At 60.6% G+C, this 25,684-nt stretch overlaps 1 protein-coding gene across 7 annotated transcripts in view; it reads right to left on the reverse strand.

The window, feature by feature from the left end:
• The window catches only part of SPEG (striated muscle enriched protein kinase), a 101,645-nt gene extending 92,747 nt beyond the window's left edge, over positions 1 to 8,898 (reverse strand). For 2 of the 7 annotated variants that reach the window (XM_065560425.1, XM_065560427.1), the window contains exon 1: positions 7,707 to 8,885. In XM_065560425.1, the coding sequence (XP_065416497.1) occupies positions 7,707 to 8,136 (430 nt within the window). In that variant the 5' untranslated portion in view covers positions 8,137 to 8,885. Of the gene's footprint in view, positions 1 to 7,706 lie in introns of all 7 variants that reach the window. The other 5 variants (XR_010591249.1, XM_065560424.1, XM_065560426.1 and 2 more) reach the window with 5 other exon arrangements.
• Between the last annotated feature and the right edge of the window lie 16,786 nt (positions 8,899 to 25,684).

A 25,684-nucleotide genomic window follows, 5' to 3' on the forward strand; every position in this document is an offset into this window, starting at 1 on the left:
AAGGGTGCCTGGCGTTCAGGTGTGGTTAGATTTGCGGCTGAGCCGGAATTGGAGGCCCCCTGAGGCTCTCCCCAGCCAGCTGGGATCCCGCCCTCAGCTCCGGACCCCACCGCACCGGAGACGCTGACAAATTCAGATTCAGAAACAAGCGAGAGGAATCACAACTAGGGCTGGGAGACAGGCGCTACCTGGATCTCACCGGCTCAGCAGCAAGTGGGGGGACCGCGGAGCGGGCGTGCAAGGAGCTGAGGGGGTGACCCCAAAGGGAGGAGGGAACGAAGCACTGGAGGGGACAGGCTGCATGGCAGGGCCCTTTCCCTGGCACTGAGGTTGTCTGTGCCCAGAGAACAGCAGGCTGCAGCCCAGGTGACGATGTGGGAGCTGGGTAAGGAGGGGGGCAGATCAGTCAGGTGCGCCCCATGGTGCGCAGGGTGGGGTGCTCACCCCTGGGAGCTGGGGGGTAGATCAGCTGGACTGGACCAGGCACTCCCTGAGAGCAGGGGCAGCAGGGTCCTGGACAGAGGGACCCACTCGGAGATGGGGAGTGACCTGCGAGCCCCACGGAGCAGCCTGGGGAGTCAAGTCCTTCAGGGAGCGTTGTGACGAAGGGGGATGTTCTGAATGTTTTCTTTGACTCCTGGGTGGGGGCCTGTGACGCAGCAGGGAGGGGGGAGTATGGACCTGGGCAGGTGACAGGGGAGTTTGGCTGGGACTGGCTGCATTGGGGGATGGGAGACTGGCCTTGAGGGAAGATACCTGAGCAGATAACATGAGAACCCAGGAGGGGGTGGAGCCAGGTGACACCTCTGCCCCGGGGAAACTGGACAAAGGCTGGGGGAGGAGCCAGTGGGAGGGGGGGCTAGGTGAGACGGCTGGAGAGTTTCGGTTTGGAGCTGGCTCTGGAAATGGAGGGGAGCCCAGATGGGGCTCTGGCCTCCCAACGGGGCTCTGACCTGCCTGCCCCCCAAGATGGACCTAACTGAGGGGTCCTGTTGTCTGTACCTGCAAGACCCGTCTTGGACTGTGTTCCTGTCGTCTAAATAAACCTTCTGCTTTACTGGCTGGCGGAGAGTCCTGGGGAATCGCAGGAAGCCGGGGGTGCAGGGCCTTGTCGCCCCCACACTCCGTGACTAGCGTCAGGGGCCCGTCCCCATCCTTGTGCCCCATCCCCTCAGCCTGGCTCCTCCCTTCCTGGAGGCCTCCGGCGTGTGCCCCCCTCTGCCCCCTTCCCAGCAGCGGGACACGGGAGCGGGGGGCAGTCTGCCCAGCACCGGAGGGGAAGCCCTGCTCCATCCCCACCAGGGGCTGAGAGGCTGCAGTGGGGGCTCCCAGGAGCCCACTCCCCTCTCACACACTGGAGGGCTCTGGCTCCAGGTCCCCTCCAGCCCAGCCTCCCGGCTCGCCCAGGCCAGGGGCCGGCCCGGCAGTAATTCCCAGAGCAGCTCGCTCTAAAGCTGGAGGGCTGGAGAACGCACCCGGCCCTGGTCAGTGACTGTCACCCAATCCCCTGCCGGCCGCGCCCAGCCCTGACCCGGGCGGCCTGGCCCAGGAAGGGGGAAGCCCTGTTGGGTTGGGATGCCGGCAACTCGCCTGCTCAGAGCCCACAGGACGCAGCCCGGGCAGGGTCCTGCACCAGCCAGGGGGGGAATGGGCTGATCCGACCCCCAGCCCCAGCTGTCTCCGGATCGCCCAGCACAATGCACTGAACGGGGGGTGATGGGGCAGGGCCTGAGGGCTGAGCGGGCAAAGGGCCTCTCCACCAGGCGTTAGGCACCCGCAGTACGGCCTGAGGGAGGCACGGGCTGTGGGGGAGCAGGGTCTGCCATGGGGCCAGCCATGGGGGTTACCGACCCCCAGCTGCTGGCCCAGTCCCAGTCGCCCACGGCAGGCAGAGCCGGCAGGTAGACGCGCTCCGGGGACTGGCGGGGATTGGAGCAGGCGCCTGCTGTGGGTGTTCACAGTGCCTGGGCCAGCGTCACCGCTCAGCGCCCGGCGCTGCCAACGGGCGGCCAGGGACGGACACCGCAGGGCCACAAACTGCAGGGCCCCGGGGCAGTAACGGGGAGGGAGGGCGGAGGGGGGGCCCTGGGCAGTAACCGGGCGGATGGGGGGACAGGGCCCTGGGCAGTAACCGGGGGGATGGGAGGACAGGGCCCTGGGCAGTAATTGGAGGGCAGGGCCCCGGGGCAGTAACGGGGAGGGAGGGCGGAGGGGGGCCCTGGGCAGTAACCGGGGGGGGGATGGAAGGACAGGGCCATGGGGCAGTAATGGGGGGGGACACAACAGGGCCCATGTGCAGAAGGTGGCACTGAGCCCTGGCACTCAGGCAATGTCTGGCCCTGCAGCTCGCCCGCTCTAGAGCAGGGGCTGGGTGCTGGCAAAGGGCCCGACAGCCCCCTGGGGCGTGCGTCACTGGGGGCAGAGCAGGCCCAGCGAGGAAAGGGCCAGGGCCAGGCTCTGGGGCCAGGCTCTGGGGCCAGGCTCTGGAGGCTGGGGGGAGACGTGTATTCCACCGGGCCCCTGCCCCCAAGGATTAACGCTGCAGCCCGGGAAGGGGACGGGGAAAGGCAGACCCGGTAACCCGCCCTGTCCCGGGTCCCCTGAGCGGGACCTGCCAGCCTGGCCCACGCATCCCACACCGAGAGCCATGAGCTAGGCACATCTACACCCACCCTTTCCAGGCAGCCCCCCAAGTCAGTCCAGGGGGAGACCGGGGGTCCCAGCCTCCTGCCCGCCACTTTGGTCTCATTCAGCCCAGACGGGGAGCGGGTCGAAGACACCGGGGTGAGCGAGGGTGGAACTCCCAGCTGGGAGCACGGGATGCTCGCTGTGCCCAGGTGTGAGTGGTGCCCACGGCGTAGGGCCGGCAGAATCAGGTCCCCCCTTCACCAGGCCAGACCCAGCCCAGTCAGACACCAGCTGAGCTCTGCCACACACTGGAGAGGGGCACGTCTCCGGGCGTTTGCCAAGGCAGGGCATTCCCTACATCTCCCCCTGGCTGCCACCCAGCGGCTTCATCCCCGCCTCCGTCAGCTGGGGGGCCTGCAGACGAAAATGGGGGAGGGCGAGAGGAACCCCCAACCCAGCACCAGGCCCCCCAGTTCTTCCTCCCCTCCCCCACCACTGTCCCCACGGGCACCACGGCCACCACTCGCACTGGCTACCGCAGCTCCCTTCACCGCAGCCTCCTGCCCCCCCAGCACGGGCAGGGCACAGCTGCTGCCGCCTTCTCCCAGCCATTGCACCGAGCAGCAACGCGTCCCGCCGGCCCCTGCGCCTCTCAGGAGCTCGGCGTCCGAGCGCTCCATGGATTCCGCCAGCCCCCGCCCTGCCTGCGGCCCCTCGCTACCCCCGGCCCTTCGCAGACCCCTCCATGCTCCACGCAGCCCCGGGGCCCCCTTCTGAAGCAGCCACCTGCTGTAACGTTGCCAACCCGGCAGTCTCAGGCATTAACGACCAATCTTGAATTAAAGATTACGTCACGGGATGAAACCTCCAGGACTCTGTCCAGCCAGGATTGGCCCCCCTAGCTGCTGTGATGGCTTGCCGCTCCGTGCTGGCAGGCGCCCGGCAGGCCCAGTTCTCAGGGAGAGCGGCCAGGCAGGATGACTTTCAAAGCCCGCGTCCCGGCTGCTCCGCTCCTCAGAGACGTGGCTCCGAAGGGCCACCTCAGCGGGTCACCGGCTCACAATCCTGAGCGAAGGCAACTGCCCCAGGCCAGTGGGAACCAGAGTCAGGGGACACCACGCAGCGTCGCCCGGAGCCGTGCGGGCGAGGGGAACCAGGCGCACACAGCACCGCAGGGAGAGCCGTCTGCCTCCATGACAGGTGCCCCCACCCACAACAGACCGGGCGTCTCCTCCCCGCCGTGCACAGTCAGAGCTCACAGTAACAAGCCCCTCAGGGCCCCACATGGGCCCCCCCGCTTCCCCCACACTGCAGAATGGTCCCCCAATGACACAGGGCCACGCACGGTCCCCCACGCTGCAGGCACGGTCCCCCCATGACACAGGGCCACGCATGGTCGTCCCCCCCCTGTGCTTCCCCCACACTGCCGGCATGGTCCCCCAACGACACAGGGCCACGCGCGGTCCCCCACACTGCAGGCACGGTCCCCCCATGACACAGGGCCACGCGCGGTCTCTCTGCACTGTGGCGCGGTCCCCCCATGACACAGGGCCACGCACGATCCCCCCCCGCTTCCCCCACACTGCAGGCACGGTCCCCCCCACACGACACAAGGCCACACGCGGTCCCCCACGCTGCAGGCACGGTTCCCCCATGACACAGGGCCACGCACGGTCGTCGTCCCCCGCGCTTCCCCCACACTGCCGGCATGGTCCCCCCACGACACAGGGCCACGCACGGCCCCCTCACCTCCCACAACACAGTGGAGGGCATGGTCCTCTGCAGTCCCCCCAGTATAACACGCCCTCCCGTCAGACTCCCCAAGGCAATACAGTCATCCCCTCCCCCACTAGATCCAGACTAACTGGGGACCCACCAAATTCATGGTCCATGTTGGTCAATTACAGGGCCATAGGATTTTAAAAATCGTTAATTTCACGATTTCAGCTATTTAAATCTGAACTGTCACTGTGTAATTGTGGGGTCCTGACCCAAAAAGGAGTTGTGGGGGGGGGAGGTCGCAAGGTTATTGTAGGGGGGTTGCGAAACTTCTACCCTCACTTCTGCGCTGCGGCTGGCGGCGGTGCTGCCTTCAGAGCTGGGCAGCCGGAGAGCGGCGGCTGCTGGCCGGGATCCCAGCTCCGTAGGCAGGGCCGTCGCCAGCAGCAGCGCAGGAGTAAGGGTGGCACGGGATGGGGTATTGCCACCCTCACTTCTGCGCTGCGGCGGGCAGGGCGCCACCTTCAGAGCTGGGCGCCCGGCCAACAGCCGCCGCTCTCCGGCTGCCCAGCTCTGACGTCAGCGCAGAAGTAAGGGTGGCAGTACTGTGAGCCCCCTACAATAACCTTGTGACCCCCCCTGCAGCTCCCTTTTGGGTCAGGCCCGCAATCTGAGAAACGCTGGTCTCCCCCTGAAATCGGTCTAGTACAGGGTAGAAGCACACAAAAGACCAGATTTCATGGGGGGAGACCAGATTTCATGGTCTGTGACGCGTTTTTCATGGCTGTGAATTTGGTAGGGCCCTAAGAATAACCCTGCAGCACGTGGTGCCCCCCATCCTCCCAGCGCCAGGCATGCTCCGACCTGCCCCACAGCGTAACAGTGTGAAGCGGTTTCCTCGTTCCCTCTCTCCAGTACAGCGCCTGCCCCACAGCCCGGCCCCCTGCAGCCCTGCCCCAGGTGGGCACCCCTCACCTCTTTGCCCATCTCGGGGCACAGCAGGCCTCCGATGGCTGTCTGCCAGGGTGCTATGTCCCTCCCGCAGGCCGACCCTCCCCGTAGGGAGTTCTGTGCGGCTGAGCCACGACCCTGCCCCATTGCCCTGAGGCCAGGCACTGGCTGCAGGGACACCCCAGGCTGGCCCCCCTTGGGCTGGGGCTCTGAGCTCCTGCCCAGCAGGGCAGGCCAAGGCAGGGCCCAGCGTAGCCCCACAGGTAGCCACCAGGGAGGGGCAGCACTGCCAGGGCCTGTACCACCCTGGGAGCCGAATCCCCCAGGGTCCCCAGGCAGTGGGCTCAGGGGTATTTCCCACATGCAGTCAGGGACCCTGCGGGGAGGGTCTGGGAGCCTGGGACAGGGGCATGGGGGCGTGAGGCAGCGCTGGGGCTGGGGGGCGTGGACCCTCCACAATCCTGCCCCTTCACGTTGACATGGTGCCAGCAGTGGGGTCAGCGAGGCCGAAGCTGCCCCCACCTGTCTCCACAGCAGCCCCCATCGCTGGAGGAATCACCGGGGGGTGGGGGAGAGACCAGGCATCGGGGCACGACCCCTAACCCTGCCATGCCCCATTTGCTCACCAGGCTCCCAGCTGCTCAGCGTGGCGGGCACGGCCCCAGTCCTGCTCTTCACGCCGGCTGCAGACCTGGCTCAAAGCCAAGGCACTGGGCCCAGGCAGGCTGGGGGCAGCCAGCTGCCAGGGAAGGGGGGTGCGCTAGGCAGTGCCAGGCCTACCTGTGCCGGTCTGGGCCTTACTCTGAGGGACACCAGGGTCCCGCCGTGATCCCCGAGCCAGGCAGGAGGCAGGCCAGGGCCCTTCTCAGCCAGCCGCACCCCCTGCCAGCCCCAGACCGCCAGGGGCCGGGTGCCTCGGGATCTCAGCACACAGGGGCCAGCAGCCCCCCAGCTGCCAGCTTCCCTGACACCCGGGGGGGGGGACGGGTGCCATGTGCCCCCTGGGAACACTGGGCACTGCGAGCAGCTGACCAATGGGCACGGCCCACTGCAGTGTGCCCCTCCCCCACTGGAACTGACCAATGGGCACGGCCCACTGCAGTGTGCCCCTCCCCCACTGGAACTGACCAATGGGCACGGCCCACTGCAGTGTGCCCCTACCCCACTGGAACTGACCAATGGGCACGGCCCACTGCAGTGTGCCCCTCCCCCACTGGAACTGACCAATGGGTACCGCCCATTGCAGTGTGCCCCTCCCCCACTGTAACTAACCAATGGGCACCGCCCACTGCAGTGTGCCCCTCCCCCACTGTAACTAACCAATGGGCACCGCCCACTGCAGTGTGCCCCTCCCGCACTGTAACTGACCAATGGGCACCGCCCACTGCAGTGTGCCCCTCCCGCACTGTAACTAACCAATGGGCACCGCCCACTGCAGTGTGCCCCTCCCCCACTGTAACTAACCAATGGGCACCGCCCACTGCAGTGTGCCCCTCCCGCACTGTAACTGACCAATGGGCACCGCCCACTCCTGTGACCCCCCACACACACACTGTAACTGACCAATGGGCATGGCCCATGCTGGTTCGGGCCAATGGGCTCTGCTGTCTGGTACTTGTCTCAGCCCCCATGTGGGTGTTAAACGCCCCCCCCACATGGCACCCAGCGCCGGTAGCTCAGAGTGGGGGGGGGCACCGTGAGGTGCACGGCCTGGCTGGGACTCACAGATCAGGGTTTGGTGCGCAGGCCTTGGCCAGCAGTGGTGGAGGCGATGGGGCTCGTTTTCCAGAAGGACCCCCCCGGGCATTGCTGCTTTAACTGGGGCAGCTCCGTGTGGGGCTCAGCTGGCCCCACCCCCCTTGTCGTGCCAGCTGGAAGGTGCATTGGGGCTGCGGTGTCTGGCTGGCATCGCTGGCTTCCCCAGTAACCGCTGCACCGCGCTCGCTCTCTCTCTCCTGCCCCAGCGCTTGGCTCTCCAGCTCCCGGCACTGGCCCCCCAGGTCCCCTTCCCCCACCCCTGGGCTCTCCCAGTCTCTAACCACAGTCCGCCCGCACGGCTTCACCACACCAGCGCCCCCATCTCCAGCCCCATAGGGCCACATTCATCAGTATGACAACAGGCCTCAGCCCTGCCCCGGGGCACCTGCTCCATCCCCACCACGCCAGGTGCTCTGAGCTCTCCCGGGGCATCGCCGGCAGCTTATGGACCTGTGGCTGTGGTGCAAATTCACATGGCAAAGCTCGCCTCCGGCAGTTCCACTTGGGTACCCAGTGTGGCCATGCGGCTGGTAAGAGGTGTTGTGTCCCACCCCAGAGGCAGCTGCATCGGGCAGGGTCCCCTGTGTACACACACACGCTCACCCTCTTCCCAGGGCCTTGGCCTCAGACCCTGCTCCCCGCTAGCTTACCTTCCATGTCAATGATGGCCAACACGGCGCTGGTCATGGTCTCGCCCTGCTCGTTCTGGGCCACACAGGTGTAGACGCCGGCGTCCTCCAGCTTGCTGTCCCGGATCCACAGGGTGCCGTACTCCTCTCCCCGCAGGGGGATTTGCGCCCCGTTCTTGTACCAGCGCAGGCGGGGCTGGGGGCTCCCAGCCACAGCCACTCGCAGCCGAATGTCGCAGCCGGGGCCAATGGCCGCGTTCTTCAGCTTCCGCACAAAGACTGGGGCTGCTGGGCGAGCTGCCCCCGCTTCAGGCACCGCCGTGACCTTGGCGCGCTTCGGGGGGATGCCGGGACTTGGAGGGGCCACTCCGGGCCTCCCCAGCGTGTGCGCCAGCGCCCCGGCCTCCTCCCCAGCCGTGCTCGGCTTGCTCTGCACCTGGGCTCTACGCATGGCTCGTGGCCGCTGAATTCAATCCTCACTGGGTTTCCACTTGCAGCCCTGCACCCTGCCGAGCCTGTACCCAGGGCCCTGGACTCAAGGCAGCTGCAGATGGACCCCCCGGGCAGCCCCCACGATCCGTTTCTCCCTCTTGCCGCACAGGCTGCCCCCGGCTGCTGGGCACGTGCCAGGGGGCAAGAGGAGGAAAGGCCGCTGCCCGGTGCAGGTGGCGTTCGGTTCGGTGCCTGCCCAGCCGGACGAAGCCCCGAAGGTCGCAGCTCCGGGGGTGAGTGCAGGGTTATTTTTAGGCTGGGTCTCAGGTTGCTGCCTGCACAGTGGAGCCAGACATGCAGAGGGGGCCCACGCTGTACGCCAAGCTGGGAGCTGCACCGTGCCGAGCTCAACCCCCAGCTCCGCTCCGTGACCCAGCACCTGCTCCTCTGCCTACCTGGGGCACGGCTCCCTGCGCCCCCGACCGCTCCCGCAGGCTCCCTCTGGCCTCCGACCTTGGCGTCCCCCCTCCCGCTCCGTGGAGCCCGGCAGAACCGAGCTGTCTCTGCCCCCTCTCCTGAAGTAGCAGCTGCCTTCTGATGTGTCACATTCCTTGGCCTGGCTCCCCCACTCAGAGCCGAGTGCGTGGCCCCGCACGGCTCAGCTCCACTTGCAAAGATAGCCAGGGCCCCCGGCCTTTCCATATTAGCCGCCAGGCCGAGAGGGAGCCACTGCGGCCCAGCCCCCTGGCCGGCTCCGAGAGGCAGCTGCAGCTCCGTCACAGAGCCGCGGGAAACATGCGAGGGGAACAGACAGCGCACACTCCCTGCAGTGCGAGAGCCTGGCTGGGGAACACGAGTGCCAGGCCAGGCCCCAGACGCCCTGCTGTGCCGACCCTCACACCCCAACACCTACTGCACAGGCAGGGCTGGCTGGGAAACGCAGCGCTCCTGGGAGCTTTCCCCATTTCCCCCCAAATCGTGCGACCCCACAGAAAGCCCAGCTCCTGAGTCAGAGCCCAGCAAGCCGAGATTAGCCCCAAAGTCCAGAGCTTTTAAAAACCCCATCAAGTGATCTGGTTCGTCAGGCTTGGCTTTTTCATTCCCCTCGATGTCTCGGCCAGTGCGTGCGCATTTCGCGTTGGAAAGTCAACTGTTCCCACACTCCCAGATGCCGGCCCAGTCAGCGACAAACTCCGAGGGCTGGGAATTAAAGCTGGAAATTAGCACCCACACTCCACAGCCCCTCGCGAGCCTCCGCTCTTCCAATTCGCTTTCACAGTCGTGTGAGCTGCAAAGACTGTGGGGAGAGCCCCAGCACCTCACTACCTGCTGCAAACCCCCTCCCCCAAGCAGGTTTTATGGAAATAGGTCTTGTCAAACAAACCTGATTTCACTCTTCAATGAGCTTACAAGGCTGGCTGATAAAAGGGAACTGCACAGACGTAATGGACTTTGACTTTTGTAAGGCATTCGGCTTGGTACGGCGTGACATTTTGATTAAAAAGCTAGAACGCTATAAAATTAACATGGCCCACAGTAAATGGATTAAGAGCTGGCCAAATCATAGGTCTCAAAATGTAATTATAAATGGAATATCATCACTCAACATGTTTGCTTCTCGTGGGGTCCCACCGGGATGGGTTCTTGGCCTGCACTATTTAACATTTTTATCAGTGCCCTGGAGGAAAACCCAAAGTCATCACTGAGGAAGTTTGCAGTAGACACAGAACTCGGGGGCAGGTAAAGAATAGGGACAGAGCAACCTGGATCGCTTGGGAAGGAAGGCACATGTCGAGGTCTGCGTCTAGGAGCACAGAATGCCGGCTGTGCATACAGGGCGGGGGACTCTTGCCTGGGAAGCAGGGACTGAAAAAGATTTTGAGGTCATGGTGGAGAATCAGCTGAACATGAGCCCCCAGTGCGACTCAAAGGGCTCATGCGATCCTGGGCTGCATAAATGGGAATCTCGAGGAGGAGCAGGGAGGTTCTTTTACCTCCGTCCTTGGCACTGGCACGACGCTGCTGGAATCCTGCGTCCGGTTCTGGGGCCCACAGTTCAGGAAGGATGTTGATAAACTGAAGCGGGTTCAGACAGAGAAGATGGATTAAAGGATTAGAAAATCTGCCTCTAGATAGAGACAAGAACCCAATCCATTTAGTTTAACAGAGACGGCTAAGGGGTGACAAGGTCACAGGCTGTAAGGACCCATATATACGGGATGAATACTGGACATTGGGCTCTTCAGTCCAGCCGTGGAAGGTCGAACATGATCCCAAGGCTGGAAGTTGAAGCTAGACAAATTCAGACTGGAAATAAGTGCACATTTTTTTGCGCGTGCGCGAGAGAGAACCCCATAGCTAGGACACTGACAAAAGTGGCCGTTGTATTTGCCTTCAGAAGTTCATGCATGGTGACCGATGCAGTCTCTGTGAGAAGCCTTTTCTTTCCTTTATTTTTATGAGATAAGAAATGTGTTCCTGTGATCAGCATAATGAACATTCAAGAATTATATATTATTCAATGTCACGGAGTGTGGGGGAGTCAGGGCCCTGCCCCCCCACTTCCTGTGATTCACTGGGACTCTCGGCCAGCCAGTAACACAGAAGGTTTATTAGATGACAGGATGTAATGATGCTGTTTCTGGCAGGACCCAACTGAGAGTGCAAATTCAGGACCAATTTATTAAAACAGGGCAGTTACAGCCCAAGGCTGGGGTTTTTCCACCTTTAAGGCAAACCAAACTAGCCAGATTGAGAGGACTTTGGTCTCAACCCACTGGCTAACCACAAGTCACACAAGCAATTCCCTTAGACACTCCAGTTTCGCAGTATCACCACCAGTGCCACTCGTTATGGGGACAAATGGTTATGAAAACCAATACCCCAGTAAAAGAAAAAAGGTTCTCTCCATCTGTCATGGAGTGTGGGGGAGACAAGGCCCTGCACCCCTCTTCCTGAGATTCACCGTGACTCTCAGCCAGCCAGTAAAACAGAAGGTTTATTAGATGACAGGAACACAGTCCCAAGCAGAGCGTGTAGGTGCAACCAGAACCCCCCAATCAAGTCCTCTGGGGGGTTCAGAGAGCTTAGACCCCAGCTTGGGGTTCCCTGCGTTGCACCACCCAGCCCCAACTGAAACTAAAAACTCCTCCAGCAGCTCTCTCCCCTGTGCCCCTCCTCTCCTTTGTCCCGTCTCCCGGGGAAAAGGTGTCACTTCTCCCACCCCCCTCCTGGCTCAGGTTACAGCTCAGGTAGCTTCCTTCAAGGGAAGTCCCCCGTCCCCAATGCAACCCCCCTGCAACATTCCCAGGTCAAATCTGCCCGCTCCCTGCTCCGTCACACCATCCCAAAGGACCAAGCCCCAGACCCAGGTCGATATACAAATCAGATCTTACCCACAAATCACGCTGTTGCCAATCCTTTAGCATCTAAAATCTAAAGGTTTATTCATAAAGAAAAAGATAGAGATGAGAGCTAGAATTGGTTACATGGAATCAATTCCATACAGTGATGGCAAAGTTCTTGGTTCAGGCTTGTAGCAGTGATGGAATAAACTGCAGGTTCAAATCAAGTCTCTGGAACATCCCCCGCTGGGATGGGTCCTCAGTCCTTTGTTCAGAGCTTCAGTTTGTAGCAAAGCCCCTCCAGAGGTATGAAGCAGGATTGAAGACAAGATGGAGATGAGGCATCAGCCTTTTATAGTCTTTTCCAGGTGTAAGAACACCTCTTTGTTCTTACTGTGGAAAATTACAGCAAAATGGAGTCTGGAGTCACATGGGCCAGTCCCTGCATACTTTGCTGAGTTACAAGGCGAATCTGCCTTCTCTCAATGGGTCAGTTGTATAGCTGATGGTCCTTAATGGGCCATCAAGCAGGCTAGGCAGAGCTAATCTCAGCTTGTCTGGGATGTCACCCAGAAGCATAGCATAAGTTTGCCATACAGACAGTATAGAGCCAATATTCATAACTTCAACTACAAAACTGATACACACATATAGACAGCATAATCCTAACCAGTAAACCATAACCTCGTCTTAGACACCTCATTTGACCCCCTTTATACAAGATTTGGTGCCACTACAGGACCATGGTTGCAACAATGATCTATATGGCCCCAGATTATATCAATAACGTCACACAGGAACAGTCCAAACTGTTGAGATGAGTTCCTGTCTGCATCCTGTAAAACTTGCCCAGACCGGTATTGCCCTGGCCTCTTCTTTTGTCATTCAGTGTTGCACGCATTCTAAACCAATATGCATTTCCTCACCTTTTGGGGGCGAAGCCAGACTTTGAGGCACCTGCTCCCCTACTTGGTGTAAACTTTGCTTGTGCCAATCAGAAACGAACACAAACAGGTTTTGGGCCCCGTCCCCTAGGACACTTCTATGATGTCACAGTTGGTACTTTATGGGCTGCCTGCCATGTGCAGGCAGGGAGAGGAGAAAGAAAAACGAATCCTGTGTATCCTGTGTACACCCGTAACCGAGCCTGATCACCTCGAAGCCTCTCTCAGCTCACGTGTTTCAAACAGAGTGTCTACGTTTGCCGGTCGTTATGCGTTGGTTTGTATTTGTAAGTATCAGTTATTACTAAATGCCGCATCTTTGTTTATAAATATTGTTAGTGGATATTTTAGTCATTGTGTGTTTTAAGTTTTGTTAACTCTATTAGCTAATCAAACGCTGCTCCCTTACCCCTTGTAATTATCCCCAATAAAACTTTAAATTGATTAATTTGTGTGTGTGTGTGCGCGTGTCTGCAGTTTGCAGCGTGTCCCATACTCTCCTTGCATCCCTTACCAATATAGTCTATTGCCACGTGCAGCCTGGTAAATAACAGGCCGTCATTTTCTTTCACCCCTGCATGCCCGTGGCAATCCACACAAACCAGAGCTCGTAGGTACAGACAACAGGACCCCCTCTGTCAGGTCCATCTTGGGGGGTAGGGAGCTTAGACCCCAGCCCTGGGGCTCCCTCCATTTCCCCAGCCAGCTCCAAACTGAAACCCCCCTCCAGCTGTCTCACCCAGCCCCCCCCTCCAGCCTTTGTCCAGTTTCCCAGGCAAAGGTGTCACCTGGCCCCACCCCCCTCCTGAGCTCAGGTTACCGGCTCAGGTACCATCCCTCAAGTGAAGTCACCCCCTGCTCTCCCATCCCCCATGCAGACAGTCCCAGTAAAACTCCCCTGCGCCATCCCCAGGTCAATCCGCCCGCTCCCTGCTCGGTCACATTCAAAGATTCAGAAATATAGAAGTATCGATTTTACCCTGAATGTGCTGCGTAACGAAGACTGGTCGCTGAACTGAAGATTACGTCTTCTTGGATAATAGCCTCTGAATTCTTGCCCAAAGCCCACCCGGTTCAGTTCTGAAGTCAAACCATTTACATATGAGAGGAGAAACCGGTTTCTCTTTCTTTCCTGGCTCATGCGCATTGGTCATCGTGATACAATTATTTTCAAAGAGAAAAGGAATTCTCACAAGCTGCAGTTGATGCTCCAAACAACAAGACCAGGATAAACATTTCCAAAATACACGGGAAAGCCTCCATTCATTGCTTGGCGTCACCCACAACTTCTTCAAATTCTTTGCAAGTGCTCTTATCAGGGGTTTAAATCCAGCCAAACTTTGAACTTTCCCCTGCCCAATCTCTAAGCCAAGCGAGTCCCTCGAAGCCTGCAGCCAGCCCGGGTCCAGGGCGCCCGGAGAGCCGGTGGGTGGATTGCTGATAACTTGGAGCTTTTCTCCAAAAATCACCTTGTTAACTCACCACTGGGTTTGTCAATCAATTCATGGTCAATCTGGGACCTCTGGGGTTCATTTGCTTTTGGGGATCCTGAGAAGTGCCCCGTGACTAGGGCATCTGGAACGTTTTGGGGCAAGACCTCAGTTTGGTGGCACGGTCACAGTCCAATCGCGGTGCCATCCAGGCCCGGGGGGGTGTCACCGCCTGCCCTGTGACCCCGGCTGCCTCACAACGCTTTGCTGTGGTAGCTCCCCGCCTGGGTCACTCACCACCCGTCTGCCAGCACGCAGGGCACCCCCGGAGTGAGTGTGGGTAGCTCCAGCCGTGGGCCAACAGCCTGTCCTCAGCCCCATTCTGGCTTCCGCCAGCCGGGGTTACTGCCAGCAGGGTGACCCCCACACACTCCCAGTCCCCAGCTTTCTCCGCCCCGGGAGCTCTGCAAGGTCCAGCCCCTCCCGGGCAGCTCAGAGAAATACCTTGTTCCTTTAGAGACACAAACGCACAGCATGGCTCAGTGACTGCCCTGGGCTGGAAACACCCGGCCCTTCCCACGCACTGCGCTGGCGCACGGAAAAACAAAATCAATGGATTAACAAAGTAGACACAGGAGTAAGTTCAAGTGTAAGGGGTGACACTAGAAAGAGTTACAAGTAAAACAAAAGAAGTATTGGGAGCATAAGCTTTCATGGGTAAGAACCTCACTTCTTCAGATGCAAGAAAGCTTATGCTCCCAATACTTCTGTTAGTCTTAAAGGTGCCACAGGACCCTCTGTCGCTTTTTACAGATTCAGACTAACACGGCTACCCCTCTGATAAGTAAAACAAAGCAAAGCAAACGCTTCTAAAAGTCTAAAACGTCATCTAGCAAGATACAGGCTTTGTTCCCAATGGTTTCTCTTCTGTCGCTCTCCTGCCAACCTGGACCTTCCTCAACACACACAGCCCCTTGGCTGCAGGACCCAGTTTTCTCAGCTCACAAGAGCTCTGTGCCCTTGTGTCTGTCCCGTGATGTGGGCCAGAGACGGCTTCTCTCTTTGCTTGTATCGTCTAAAGTTCAATGACTTCGTTTCAAGAGGCAGGTGACCCCGGCCCAGGGGCTGCACATCCCCTGGACGGTTTCTGTGCCAACGGGGATCCCTTTGGTTGATTCCACCGTGTTTCTTTGCCCTCGGAGCCAGGTAGAGTGCTGTGCCAGCCCCTGCCTGGGCAGCCGCGTATCAGCGAGGATCCCCAGTGCCTCTCAGAGCGTTGATCCTGGTGTTTCATATCGTTGTGAATCTCCGTGTGTTGTTAGTGTTCAGACCTCCCGCGGTGCACTCGTATAGTACAGCAACGTTGGACACTCCGATGATTATCACTTGAGGTTCAGCCCCCATAGGCGCGGGAACTAAGGGTGTGGGGGTGCTGCAGTACCCCCAGGTTTTACGCAGGGCTCTGCTCCCAGCTCTGCATGTGGGGTCCCCGCTCCACGCCTGGGGCTCTGCTTCTGGCCCCCAATGCGAGGTCCCGGCTGCTGGCCCCACGCCCAGGGCTCCGCTCCCAGCCCCACATGCAGGCCCCCAGCACCGTGCCTGGGGCTCTGCTACAGGCCCCACACATGGGGTCCCAGCCCCGCATAGGGTGTCCTGGCTGCTGCCTGTCATGGACTCACAGATTGTGCCCACTCTTGGCCCCGTGCGGTCCGTGGGGGGTGCCCCTCTCAGTGAGACAGCCCTTCTCGGGGGTCCACTCTCTCGGGGTCAGGCCCCTCCACCTCCTGGAGCCGCACCTCTCTGAGCCTTAGCACGTCTGTCTCTGCCATGGGCCCCCTCAGGGAGTCCTCTCGCTCTGGACCCCCGGGGCCTCCACCCCCGAAGGGGACGATGCCCCCCAAACCCCCGCCCTGTTCTCTAGCCCGGAGTGACTCTCAGCCAGCGTAAAACAGGAGGGTTTATTGAGCGTTGAACCCAGCACAGGAAACTCTCAGGGCCTCAGGCCTGGCCTCCCTCAGCACAGCACATCCCAGTCTCTCTGCATCCAGGTGGGCTCTGCCTGCTCCCCCTCTCCAGCTCAGAGCCCCCCTGCTCACAGCTGGGCTTCTGATACCTCCAGCCTCAAGCCCCCTCTGTCCATTGTCTTCTCTCCAGGTAAACAGGGTCGTAAACCGGGTCTCCTGGGCCTCCTCTCCCCTCTTCTGTCCTCTGGCCCCTCTGTCTGGACCCGGCTGGTCAGGTCACCGGGGTCCTCTCCCCGCAGCCCATTGTCCCCCCCACTGGCCAGAACCAGCTGTGACTCCTGAGCTGGGCCTCCGGGTCGGGGTGTTCCCCCTCCAGGCCATTGGCTGGGGTCCCAAGTTCCCTCTCCGGTCCTGTGTTACCACAAACTCCCTCCCCCCTCCCCTCGTTAAACCTGTAACGCCCAGGGACACTGAGTCCCACCCCCTCTGCATGCAAATAGGGTGACCAGATGTCCTGATTTTATAGGGACAGTCCTGGTTTGGGGTCTTTTTCTTACATGGGCTCCTATTACCCCCCACCCACTGTCCCAATTTTTCACACTTGCTGTCTGGTCACCCTACATGCAAACCATTGGAAAAACAAGGAAAAAAACAAGACAATCCCCCACTTTGTCACATCACCCCATGCCCAGGGCTCCACTCCCTGCCCCACACGTGGGGTCTCAGTTTCTGACCCGCACCTGGGGCTCCCCTCCCAGCCCCACACGCGGGGTCCCAGCTGCTGGAAAGGCTTACTGGGCGGGGTGAGTTTCTTCAACGGCCCGTTGTGAACCGAGTGTCCTTGATGGGCCATGAACACACAGCTGTCTGACCCTGCTGTAAACCCATCCAGGGGCGTCACCCAGGAACAAAACGCCGGCTGGAGACATGTCCACAGCCAGAACTTCCGCTGCGTGGATTTCACCCGGATAATTGCCCAGGATGGATTGTAACGTTTCCATTGACACTTGGAATGAGATTGATGGAAATGGTGTAGCAGTGCTAACAACAGTGATATAAGTGGCCACAGCATCCCAGCGTGCATCCATCGCTCCCCAACACCAGTGATCAGGGAGTCGTTAGTTTCAAGCAATGCCCCACAAGGCACTTTACTACAAGAAGGGGGGGGGTGAACACAGGAGGCTCAGTGGCACAGACACGTCTTAATGTTGATGCTTTGGCACATGCATCTTTCAAAACGGGCTTGAATGAAAAGTCTTCCAACATCTCCCTGTGGTCGGGAAGTTCTCCACAGACAACAGTCTTCAATTCACTCCATTAGCCAGGCACGTTAGTTCCTTGGGAAGGGAATTGTTCACAGGAGCAAAAACTTTCCAAAGCATTCTCAGAACGTCAGCGAAGAGCAAGAATTTGGATGAGTCTGTAACTTCCAACAGCCCTCTTGCTTCAACGGCCGGGTCGCCAGACCCACAGAGCCCGACAGAATCCTCAGAATCTCTTCCCAATTACTGAGGGTTATTTCCCATCCACCCAAGTCTTTGCAGGTGCTGGCCTTTGTACCCCACAGTCACTTCACGCCTGCACAAAAAGTTGCGTAGAGACTTACAATTTGAGAGCACACAGCCCTGGCATTGCCAACCTCTTCTCACACATGGGTAACCACCTGGCAACTGGCGATTCAAGCAGTGTGTGGAAGGTATTTGCTTGTTTCATTTCTTTGGTAGAAGCATCTGTACCCCACCCGCCCCCTTAGCAGAACTTTGGCATCAAGCAAGAACACAAAGTAGTTTGAGGGTCAAGACCCAGTTTGTGGAGGTCTTTCAGAATGAGTTGTGTAATATCTTCAGCAGTGAGGCCTTGCAACTGGGTTACTCCATACGTCTCTCCTTGGCTTTGCCACCAACAGAGGAGAGGGAGACGGGACGAATTTAGGACACTCACAGCATCCCTTGGAGTGTCACGTTTCAGGCAGAAGAACTTGAATATCTTCAGCTCTATCTTTTCAGACCACCCTCCTCCCAGCAGCGATTTCACTCTGAATTGCAGCAGGTGTGTGTTTTGCCATTTTCGGGATGGTTTGCAGCGCAGCCTTGGATTTTGGACATTGGCCGGCAGTAAACAGAAGTAGTTTCATGATAATTTCTGAATAATTACTGGGAGTGAGAGCTGGGTTCTTGGAGCTTGTGATCTCTCAAGCTTCTGTCAGATGCAACTCAGGGATCAGAGCAAACTGGGCAATTTTTGCTGAGGTTTGACATCGTTCCTGTTTCTTTCTGTTTGTGAGCATGACACCAAAGCAGCGGTTGTGGCACCTGAACCAGGAAGTTATGATCAATAACTATCAGATTCGCAATTCAGTAACATTACGAGCAAATGAATGAACTGAAATCACAAAATGATTCGTACGCTGGATCCACCACGCCGGGCTTTGAAGCTTCCCTCGAGACGCAGGCTTCCAAGTTCAGAGGGGCTGATGAAGAAGGTGTCAGAAGGTCCAGGACATGGTGATGTGTGTCACATTTTGTGCAGGACGAGGGTCTCTAGACCCCCGAGTTGACATTATGTGGCAAACCTCAACAGAATGACATGAAAATATACATGTGAAACCTAGAAACAAAGAATTATCTAGAGCTTCTCCTCTTGCTGCAGTTCTATCAGCCTCGCATTCGAGTGAACGAAGCAGTTTTCAGGTTCAATTTCCTTTGCTTGGAGAAAGTGCGTTTTTCCAACTGCAAAATCCAGATTCGATACAAACCAGATCCGCTCCCATCCCACGGGCATTGCCAGGGTGCATCCGCCAAGGCAAACAGCGATAGCAGATTATTCTATGGCCAGTTCACCCCCCCCCCGCCCCCTTTCCACAACAACAATGCAGCACCTCCCCGATTGGTTTCAGGATTGTTCATTTCGGTCGAGCTGGTGTGGGAGCGCTGAGATCCGATGGTATCGAGGAATCGCTCCTGTACATCAGTAACCTCGCTGGGGCCTGTCTTACCCTCCGCAGCTGCCAGGGAGCTAGGTCGAGTTTCTACACAAGGTGGGCGAATCACAAATGTGTCCCTTTTGAACCCTGCTTTGAAACTGCTCCCCCAGGTCCGAGAGTAGGGTGACCAGACAGCAAGTATGAAAAATCGGGACGGGGATGGGGGGTAATAGGAGTCTATATAAGAAAAAGACCCAAAAATCGGGACTGTCCCTATAAAATCAGGACATCTGGTCAGGGGCTGTGGGCAGCGTGGTGTTAGCCTGCTGCAGGGGAGATGAGCTGGTGGGTCTCTGCAGTGAGCCCGGGGCCAGGCTCCAGAGGGTGTCTGGGAGGAAGGAAACCAGCCAGCAGGAGAGCTCTGGAGGGGGTGGGAGAGGTCAATTTTCCCTCCAGCCCCTCTACTGAGTGGCAGCGGCTGCAGCTAACAGATGCCGACTCCCCTACCCTCCTGGGGTCTCCTCCTCCTCTGGGGGCCCCTCCAGCATCTCCAGCCCTCCCGGGCCCCTCCAGCATCTCCAGCCCTCCCGGGGGGCTGCCATGTTCCGATACCCATCGGCCGGGCTGAGGCCACGTCCCCGACCCCAGAGCACAAGCAGCTTCGTCTTCACTCCAAGGGCTCTGCCGGGAAAGCAAAGCCAAGTGCCCACAGGGCTCCACACCCCACCGTTCTCCCCACTTGCGGCCCATCAGCCTAGGACGCCCCCGACTCCGCAGCAGGACACAGCCCCTGGACCGTCCCCCGGAGGGGCTCTAGGGGAGCGTTCCTGGCACGTCAGCCCAGCCACACTCCCTCTCCTCTCGCCCTGCTCCAGCAGGCAGGGTCAGCCCCCAGCTCAGAGCCTGTGCCCGATGCCGCCCCGCGCCGCCCCTCTCTGCGGCACCGGCTCACCGGGGGTATCGGGCTTTCTGCTCCCCGCTGGGGCGCCCCCTTGTGGCTCATCTGGGGATTAGCTCTCGGCTGCTCCGAGGCCCCCTCCTCCGGTCGCTCGCCATGGTCTCTCTCTGCACTCGGTTGGTCCCTCTTCGTGGTTCGTCCCACCAGCCAGGTCACTCTAGTCCTCCCCTTCCAGGGTGTCAGAGACCCACTGGGCGACTGTCCCAGGCAGTCGTCTGGTCTGCTGCCCGTCTGTGCCTTTCCCAGCGGCTGGGGGGGAACCCAGCCTGCCCTCTGCTCCGGGTTCCAGCCCAGAGACCCTCTGCCCAGTGCCACCCCCTGCTCGAGCTCCCACCTCGCTGCCGTTCATCGTGCTGACCACCGGCTCTGCCACGGGTGGAGTGGACACCCCATTGCCCAGGGCTACACGGCATTTACTAGAGGAGTCAGGCTGAAACACCGTCAGAAACTCACCCCGGCCTCCAGCCAACAGAACTGGGACAGCTGGTCCATGGCCCCCAGGCTCCAAGCACTCGGCCTAAAACTGGGGAAAACCCCAAAACAGTTTATTTCTGCCGGGGGGGAGGGTCTGTGTCCCAGGGGCTCTTGGAAAAGTTTCCAAGGGCCGTGCTGGGTTCTCCATCCCCAACTAGTTTTAAATCGAGACTGGCCCTTGTTCTAAACAATCTGCTCCAGGAATGATGCGGGGCCCTCTCAGCCTGAGTGACGCAGGAGCCAGTCGATGATCACGCCTGGCCTGGGAAGTGGCTCGGTGCACGAGGGCCGTCCCCGGGATCGCGCCGGGCTCTTCAGTGGAGCGGAGCCGGGCAGACCAAGAACCAAGGGCCGGCAGCTGCAGCCAGACAATTCCCATGAGAAACGAGGCGATTAACCTGAGGAATGAGGTCCTGGGGCCAGCCCCTGGGCTTCTCCACCTCCAGCCCCTGGGCTTCTCCACCTCCTGGGACCGACCCTTAGAGTCAGGAACCCCTATCCGGTCTCTGAGTTGGACACCTGAGACTTGTCCCCTCAAAGGGAGCAACACCCCCCCCCCCAGGCTCTGCAGTGACTCTCAGCCAGCGGGTGACAGCAGAGGGTTATTGGGCGTCTGGCACAGCGCAGAAAGTGCTTGGTTAGCCCAGAGAACAGCAAGTCATAGCCTGGGCCAGTTCAGCCAAATTGTCTTCTCAGACTCGCCCCAGACGTGGGGCCCAGGCCCCACACAGCTGGGCATTCGGCACACCTGTCTCCCTGGGACTCTGCAGAACATCAACAACCTGTTCCCGCCACCTAGTTAACATTGCAGCATAGAGGGGAAACTGAGGCACACACACTAGTCATACAAAATATTACAGAAAATGACCACGCCGTCACAGGGGGAGCCCAGGGCCGGGCTAGCAGGGGCTGCGGGTCGGGAGTGAGGGGCTCCGGCAGAGCTGGGGGGAGGAGCCCAGGGCTGGACTAGCAGGAGGCTGCGGGTCGGGAGTGAGGGGCACCGGCAGAGCTGGGGGGAGGAGCCCAGGGCTGGACTAGCAGGAGGCTGCGGGGTCGGGAGTGAGGGGCACCGGCAGAGCTGGGGGGAGGAGCCCAGGGCCGGGCTAACAGGAGGGTGTGGGGTCAGGAGTGAGGGGCACCGGCAGAGCTGGGGAGGCAGGGCCGGGCTAGCAGGGGCTGCGGGTCGGGAGTGAGGGGCCCTGGCAGAGCTGGGGGGAGGAGCCCAGGGCCGGGCTAGCAGGGGGCTGCGGGTCGGGAGTGAGGGGCCCCAGCAGAGCTGGGGGGGGCAGGGCCGGGCTAGCAGGGGCTGCGGGTCGGGAGTGAGGGGCACCGGCAGAGCTGGGGGGAGGAGCCCAGGGCCGGGCTAGCAGGGGGCTGCGGGTCGGGAGTGAGGGGCCCCAGCAGAGCTGGGGGGGGCAGGGCCGGGCTAGCAGGGGCTGCGGGTCGGGAGTGAGGGGCACCGGCAGAGCTGGGGGGAGGAGCCCAGGGCCGGGCTAGCAGGGGCTGCGGGTCGGGAGTTTCAGCGTGCCACACTGCCACCTGCTGGAGATGGGCTGCACTGCCACAGCCACCTGCTGCCAGGCCCCCCCCCCCCCCCCCCCAAGCACTCGCTCCGTTAGTAACCCAGCTATAAATAGCGGCCGCACCCGCTCGGTGGGAACACATTGGCTGCGTCACCGCGGGGTGAGCGTCTGCTCTCTGCTGTCACCCCACAGCTCTCCCCCTCCCCCGGCCGCTGGCCCCCATGGGCTCTGACCCTCCCCCCCCCCGGGTCTCTGTGCTGGAGCAGGCGCCTCCCCGAGGGCCCCGTCTCTGGGGATCCCCAGCCCTGCACCCCGCGCCCCCCCCTCCCCCCACGGCCTGGCAGCTCTGCAGCGCAGACCCCGTGGCCAAGTCGCTGTCAGATCATCTGCTTCGAAAACAAACTCCGTCCGCGTCCTGGCGCCTGGAGGGGGAGCCAGCCTCACGGCTCCCCGGCACCTGTGCTACGGCCCAGCTCATAAACAGCCCCTTGGCGGTTCCCCGGCAGCATGGCAGACCCCCCAGACCCCCTGCTCCTCCAGGACGTGCCGCAGCCTCAACGCCACCGACATTCCCGGCTCCTTCAGCCTCTGGGCGAGTCTGCGGCAGCTGCATGGAGGTTTGGCCTGGCTCCATTTCCTGCTCCCATGTATTCACCGTGCCCACAGTTTCAGTGTGGCAGATTCCAGCGCTGGGGGTGGGTCATCATCATTAGGGTTCAGAGTTAACGCACACCACACGGCAACTCAGAGCAATTGTTCCAGGCTGCTGGTGAGGAGGGGGGCAGAGGGAACAGCCTCGGCTGGGATGTGCCTGGGACACTGGAGTTCACACCTCCTGCCAATGTCTCCCAGGGTCTCCAGCGAGCCCAGCCGCAGCACTGCGGGAGTCCAGGGCTGCACCCGGGGAGGGACGGATGCTGCCACAGTCGCAGCCTGCAGCATCTCCTCCCCTTTGCAGCCAGGCTGGGCACCACGCTGGGCGGTGTTTGGGCCCGGGCTCCTTGATCCCTGGGCATCTGGCTGGCAGAGCAGGCCCCCCCATGCCCCCCATTTGGAGGCCCAGTCCCTCCAGCCAGCTCCTGGAGGGGCCCTTCCCCCACCTTGGTACCCGCAAGAGGGTGGGCACCCGTGTGGGGCCCTGGGCTGTGATTGCCAGCTGCTGGGCTCCCCGGTTAGCAGCACCCCTGGCTCAGCCCTGTGGCCCCAGGCACGGCGGGGCGGGAGTCACCCGAGACAGATGCCCGGGATGCTGCGTGCAGTGCAGGTATCGTGCCTGGCCGCAGCCCTCTGCTCGCTCTCTGCCAGCTGCGTTCCTGGGCGACCCTCAGCCCGGCCCTGCAGGTGCTCGCTGCCCCGCGGGGACCCCAGCACCAGGAGCTCCCGGCTTGGCCGGGCCCAGTTCCACACGCCTGGCTGGGGGCGTGTGTCCCCCCTTGAGACTCAGCTCCCTAACCAGGTCATTCAGACCCACCCGCCTGGGGAACACGGAATCGAAACAAAACCCAACGTCTAACGACCCGGCCTGCAGCCCGTGTCCCGCACCCCCACGGCTCACGCTGCTGCCCGCAGGAGCCGGTGGGGAATCCAGCACCTGGTGTTACGCACGTCTGGCCCGTGCCTCACAATCCCTCGTGGCGGCTCCCGCCTCAGCCTGTCTGCGGGCCCCTGCCACAGCAGTGCGTTGCCCCTTCCACCCTGGAGCCCTACGGCCCACCCAGCCTCCTTCTCCGCTCCTGTAGGACTTCGCCCTGTCCCTGCCCAACTGCAGCCCTCCGGTGAACTGGCCACGGAGTCGCAGCTGTAGGAGGATCGAAGCCCTCGGTTACCCCTCATCAAGCGGGAATATTTTTTGAGTTCGATTTGTGCCTCAGTTTCCCCTATGTGCTGTGCTGTTACCCAGGGGGCAGAAGGGGGCTGTTTGCTCTCAGGGAGGCCAGGAGACGTAGGTGTGGGTGTCACTGAGCTGCCAAGGGCTAGGTCCCCATAGCAATGGAGCATTTGAGGAGACAAGGACAAATCCAGTCAGTGTAATGGCCTGGAACCCATCTCTCACAAGCGCCCCCTTCTGGTCAGGTATGTCCCCACCCCGGTATCAGGCTGGACGCCCAAGTGTCACCCTCCTGGTCTAGTCTGGCCCCACTCTTCAGCTGGGCCCTAAGGAGTTCAGACCCCTTCTGGGAGGGGTTAATCGCTGCCCAATTGTAGGTCACTTCACTGAGTGGCCTATGGGGGGGAGCCAGGCCCAGGGACCCTAAGAATAGTAGATACACACCACTGTGTCCCTTAAAAAAAAGAACACAACTGCTTTCAGTTCCCTGGGCCACTTCCTCACAGCCCCAGCCCCACCCTTAGCTCAGGGCCCAGCCAGCCAGGGGGTGTGACGAACTGGGACTGTTCTTGCTGGGGTGTGTGAATGCTGACAGGGGAGTGTGACTAGGATGGTCTGCATCGGGGGATGGGAGCCGGCCCAAGGGAACATACCTGAGCTTGTAACATGAGAACCCAGGAGGGGGTTGGAGGTCAGATGACTCCGGGGCCCGGGAAACTGAACAAAGGCTGTGGGAGGGGTCGCTGAAGGCAGAGTGCTGGAAGCAGGCTGGAAGGAGGCTGGAGAGATGGCTGGGAGGCAGAGATGGCTCTGACCCCCCAAGGGGGGTGGGCTGGCATGCCCTGGGACCCCAAGCTGGACCTAACTGAGGGGGGCCCTGTTGTCTGTGCCTGCAAGACCTGTCTTGGACTGTGTTCCTGTCATCCAAATAAACCTTCTGCTTTACTGGCTGGCTGAGAGTCATGGTGAATCGCAGGAAGCCGGGGGTGCAGGGCCCTGAGTTCCCCAATACTCCGTGACAACTGGTGGCAGCGGTGGGATCTACTGCACCCCGTGGACGGCGCTTCCTGCAGTAAGTGACTGGGGAGCAGTAAAACGAAGGGGGATTGACGGGGACCAGGCCTGCTGAAGAGTGGGAGAGAGACGGTTATTACCCCTGGGAGTGTGTGACCAGCGAGAAGGACTTTTGCAGTAACAGGGTCCCCCGTGGGATCACAGCGAGTGGTCCCAGGGGCGGAGGAGTCTGCAGCTCGACCCTGGCAGAGAGGTGGTGACCTCGAGAAGGGCTGGCACACTAGGGGGCCCCCTGCGAACTGTGGGGAGCTGTGAGCACACAGGCCGGTGAGTGGCCAGCAGGAAGATGTATGCCAAGCGGCTTAAGAGCGACCTGGTGGAGCTGTGCAAGCAGAGGCGGCTGCGCATTGGGAGGCTCACCAAAGAACAGCTCATCGCCCAGCTGGAGGCGGAAGATCGCGCGAATGAACTGATCCCTGTGTCTCAGGGAAGCAGCCTGGCAAATGCAGCGCAGGCACCAGTGTCTGTCCCAGCTGGGAGTGGTCAGCCGGCTGCTGAGGGCTTCCCGAGACCCCTCCTTCCTATGCCTAAGGGAAGGGTGGGGAGGAGCCCAGCAAATACCGAAGGCGCCGTGACCCCCCCGGCCAGCAGGGGGTCCCCCCGGCGAAGCCCGCCGGCCAGCAGAGGAGCCTCCCGGCGACGTTCGGCATCCGGGGAGCGGAATTGGCTGGAATGGGAGAAAGAGCTAAAACTGAGGGAGCTGGAGGATCGTGAACAGCAGAGACAGCATGAAGAGAGACAGCGTCAGCATGAACGGGAGGAGAAAGAGAGACAGCATCAGCGTGAACGGGAGGAGAATGAGAGACAGCGTCAGCATGAAGAGAGACAGAGACAGGAGAATGAGAGACAAAGACAGCATGAACTGGAACTGGCGAGACTGAGGGGCAGCGAACCCCCGGCTGCGGTGAGTGAGGGGGGACCCAGGACTGCACGGAGCTTTGATAAGTGCATCATGGCCCCATACAAGGAGGGGGAGGACATGGATGACTTCCTGGAGGCCTTTGAGACGGCCTGCGAGCTGCACCGGGTTGATCCCGCGGACAGACTCCGGGTCCTTACCCCCTTACTGGACCCCAAATCCGTGGCATTGTACCGCCAACTGGGA

The sequence above is a fragment of the Chrysemys picta genome, chromosome 11, assembly GCF_011386835.1.
Source record: "Chrysemys picta bellii isolate R12L10 chromosome 11, ASM1138683v2, whole genome shotgun sequence".
Taxonomy (NCBI): Eukaryota; Metazoa; Chordata; order Testudines; family Emydidae; genus Chrysemys; species Chrysemys picta.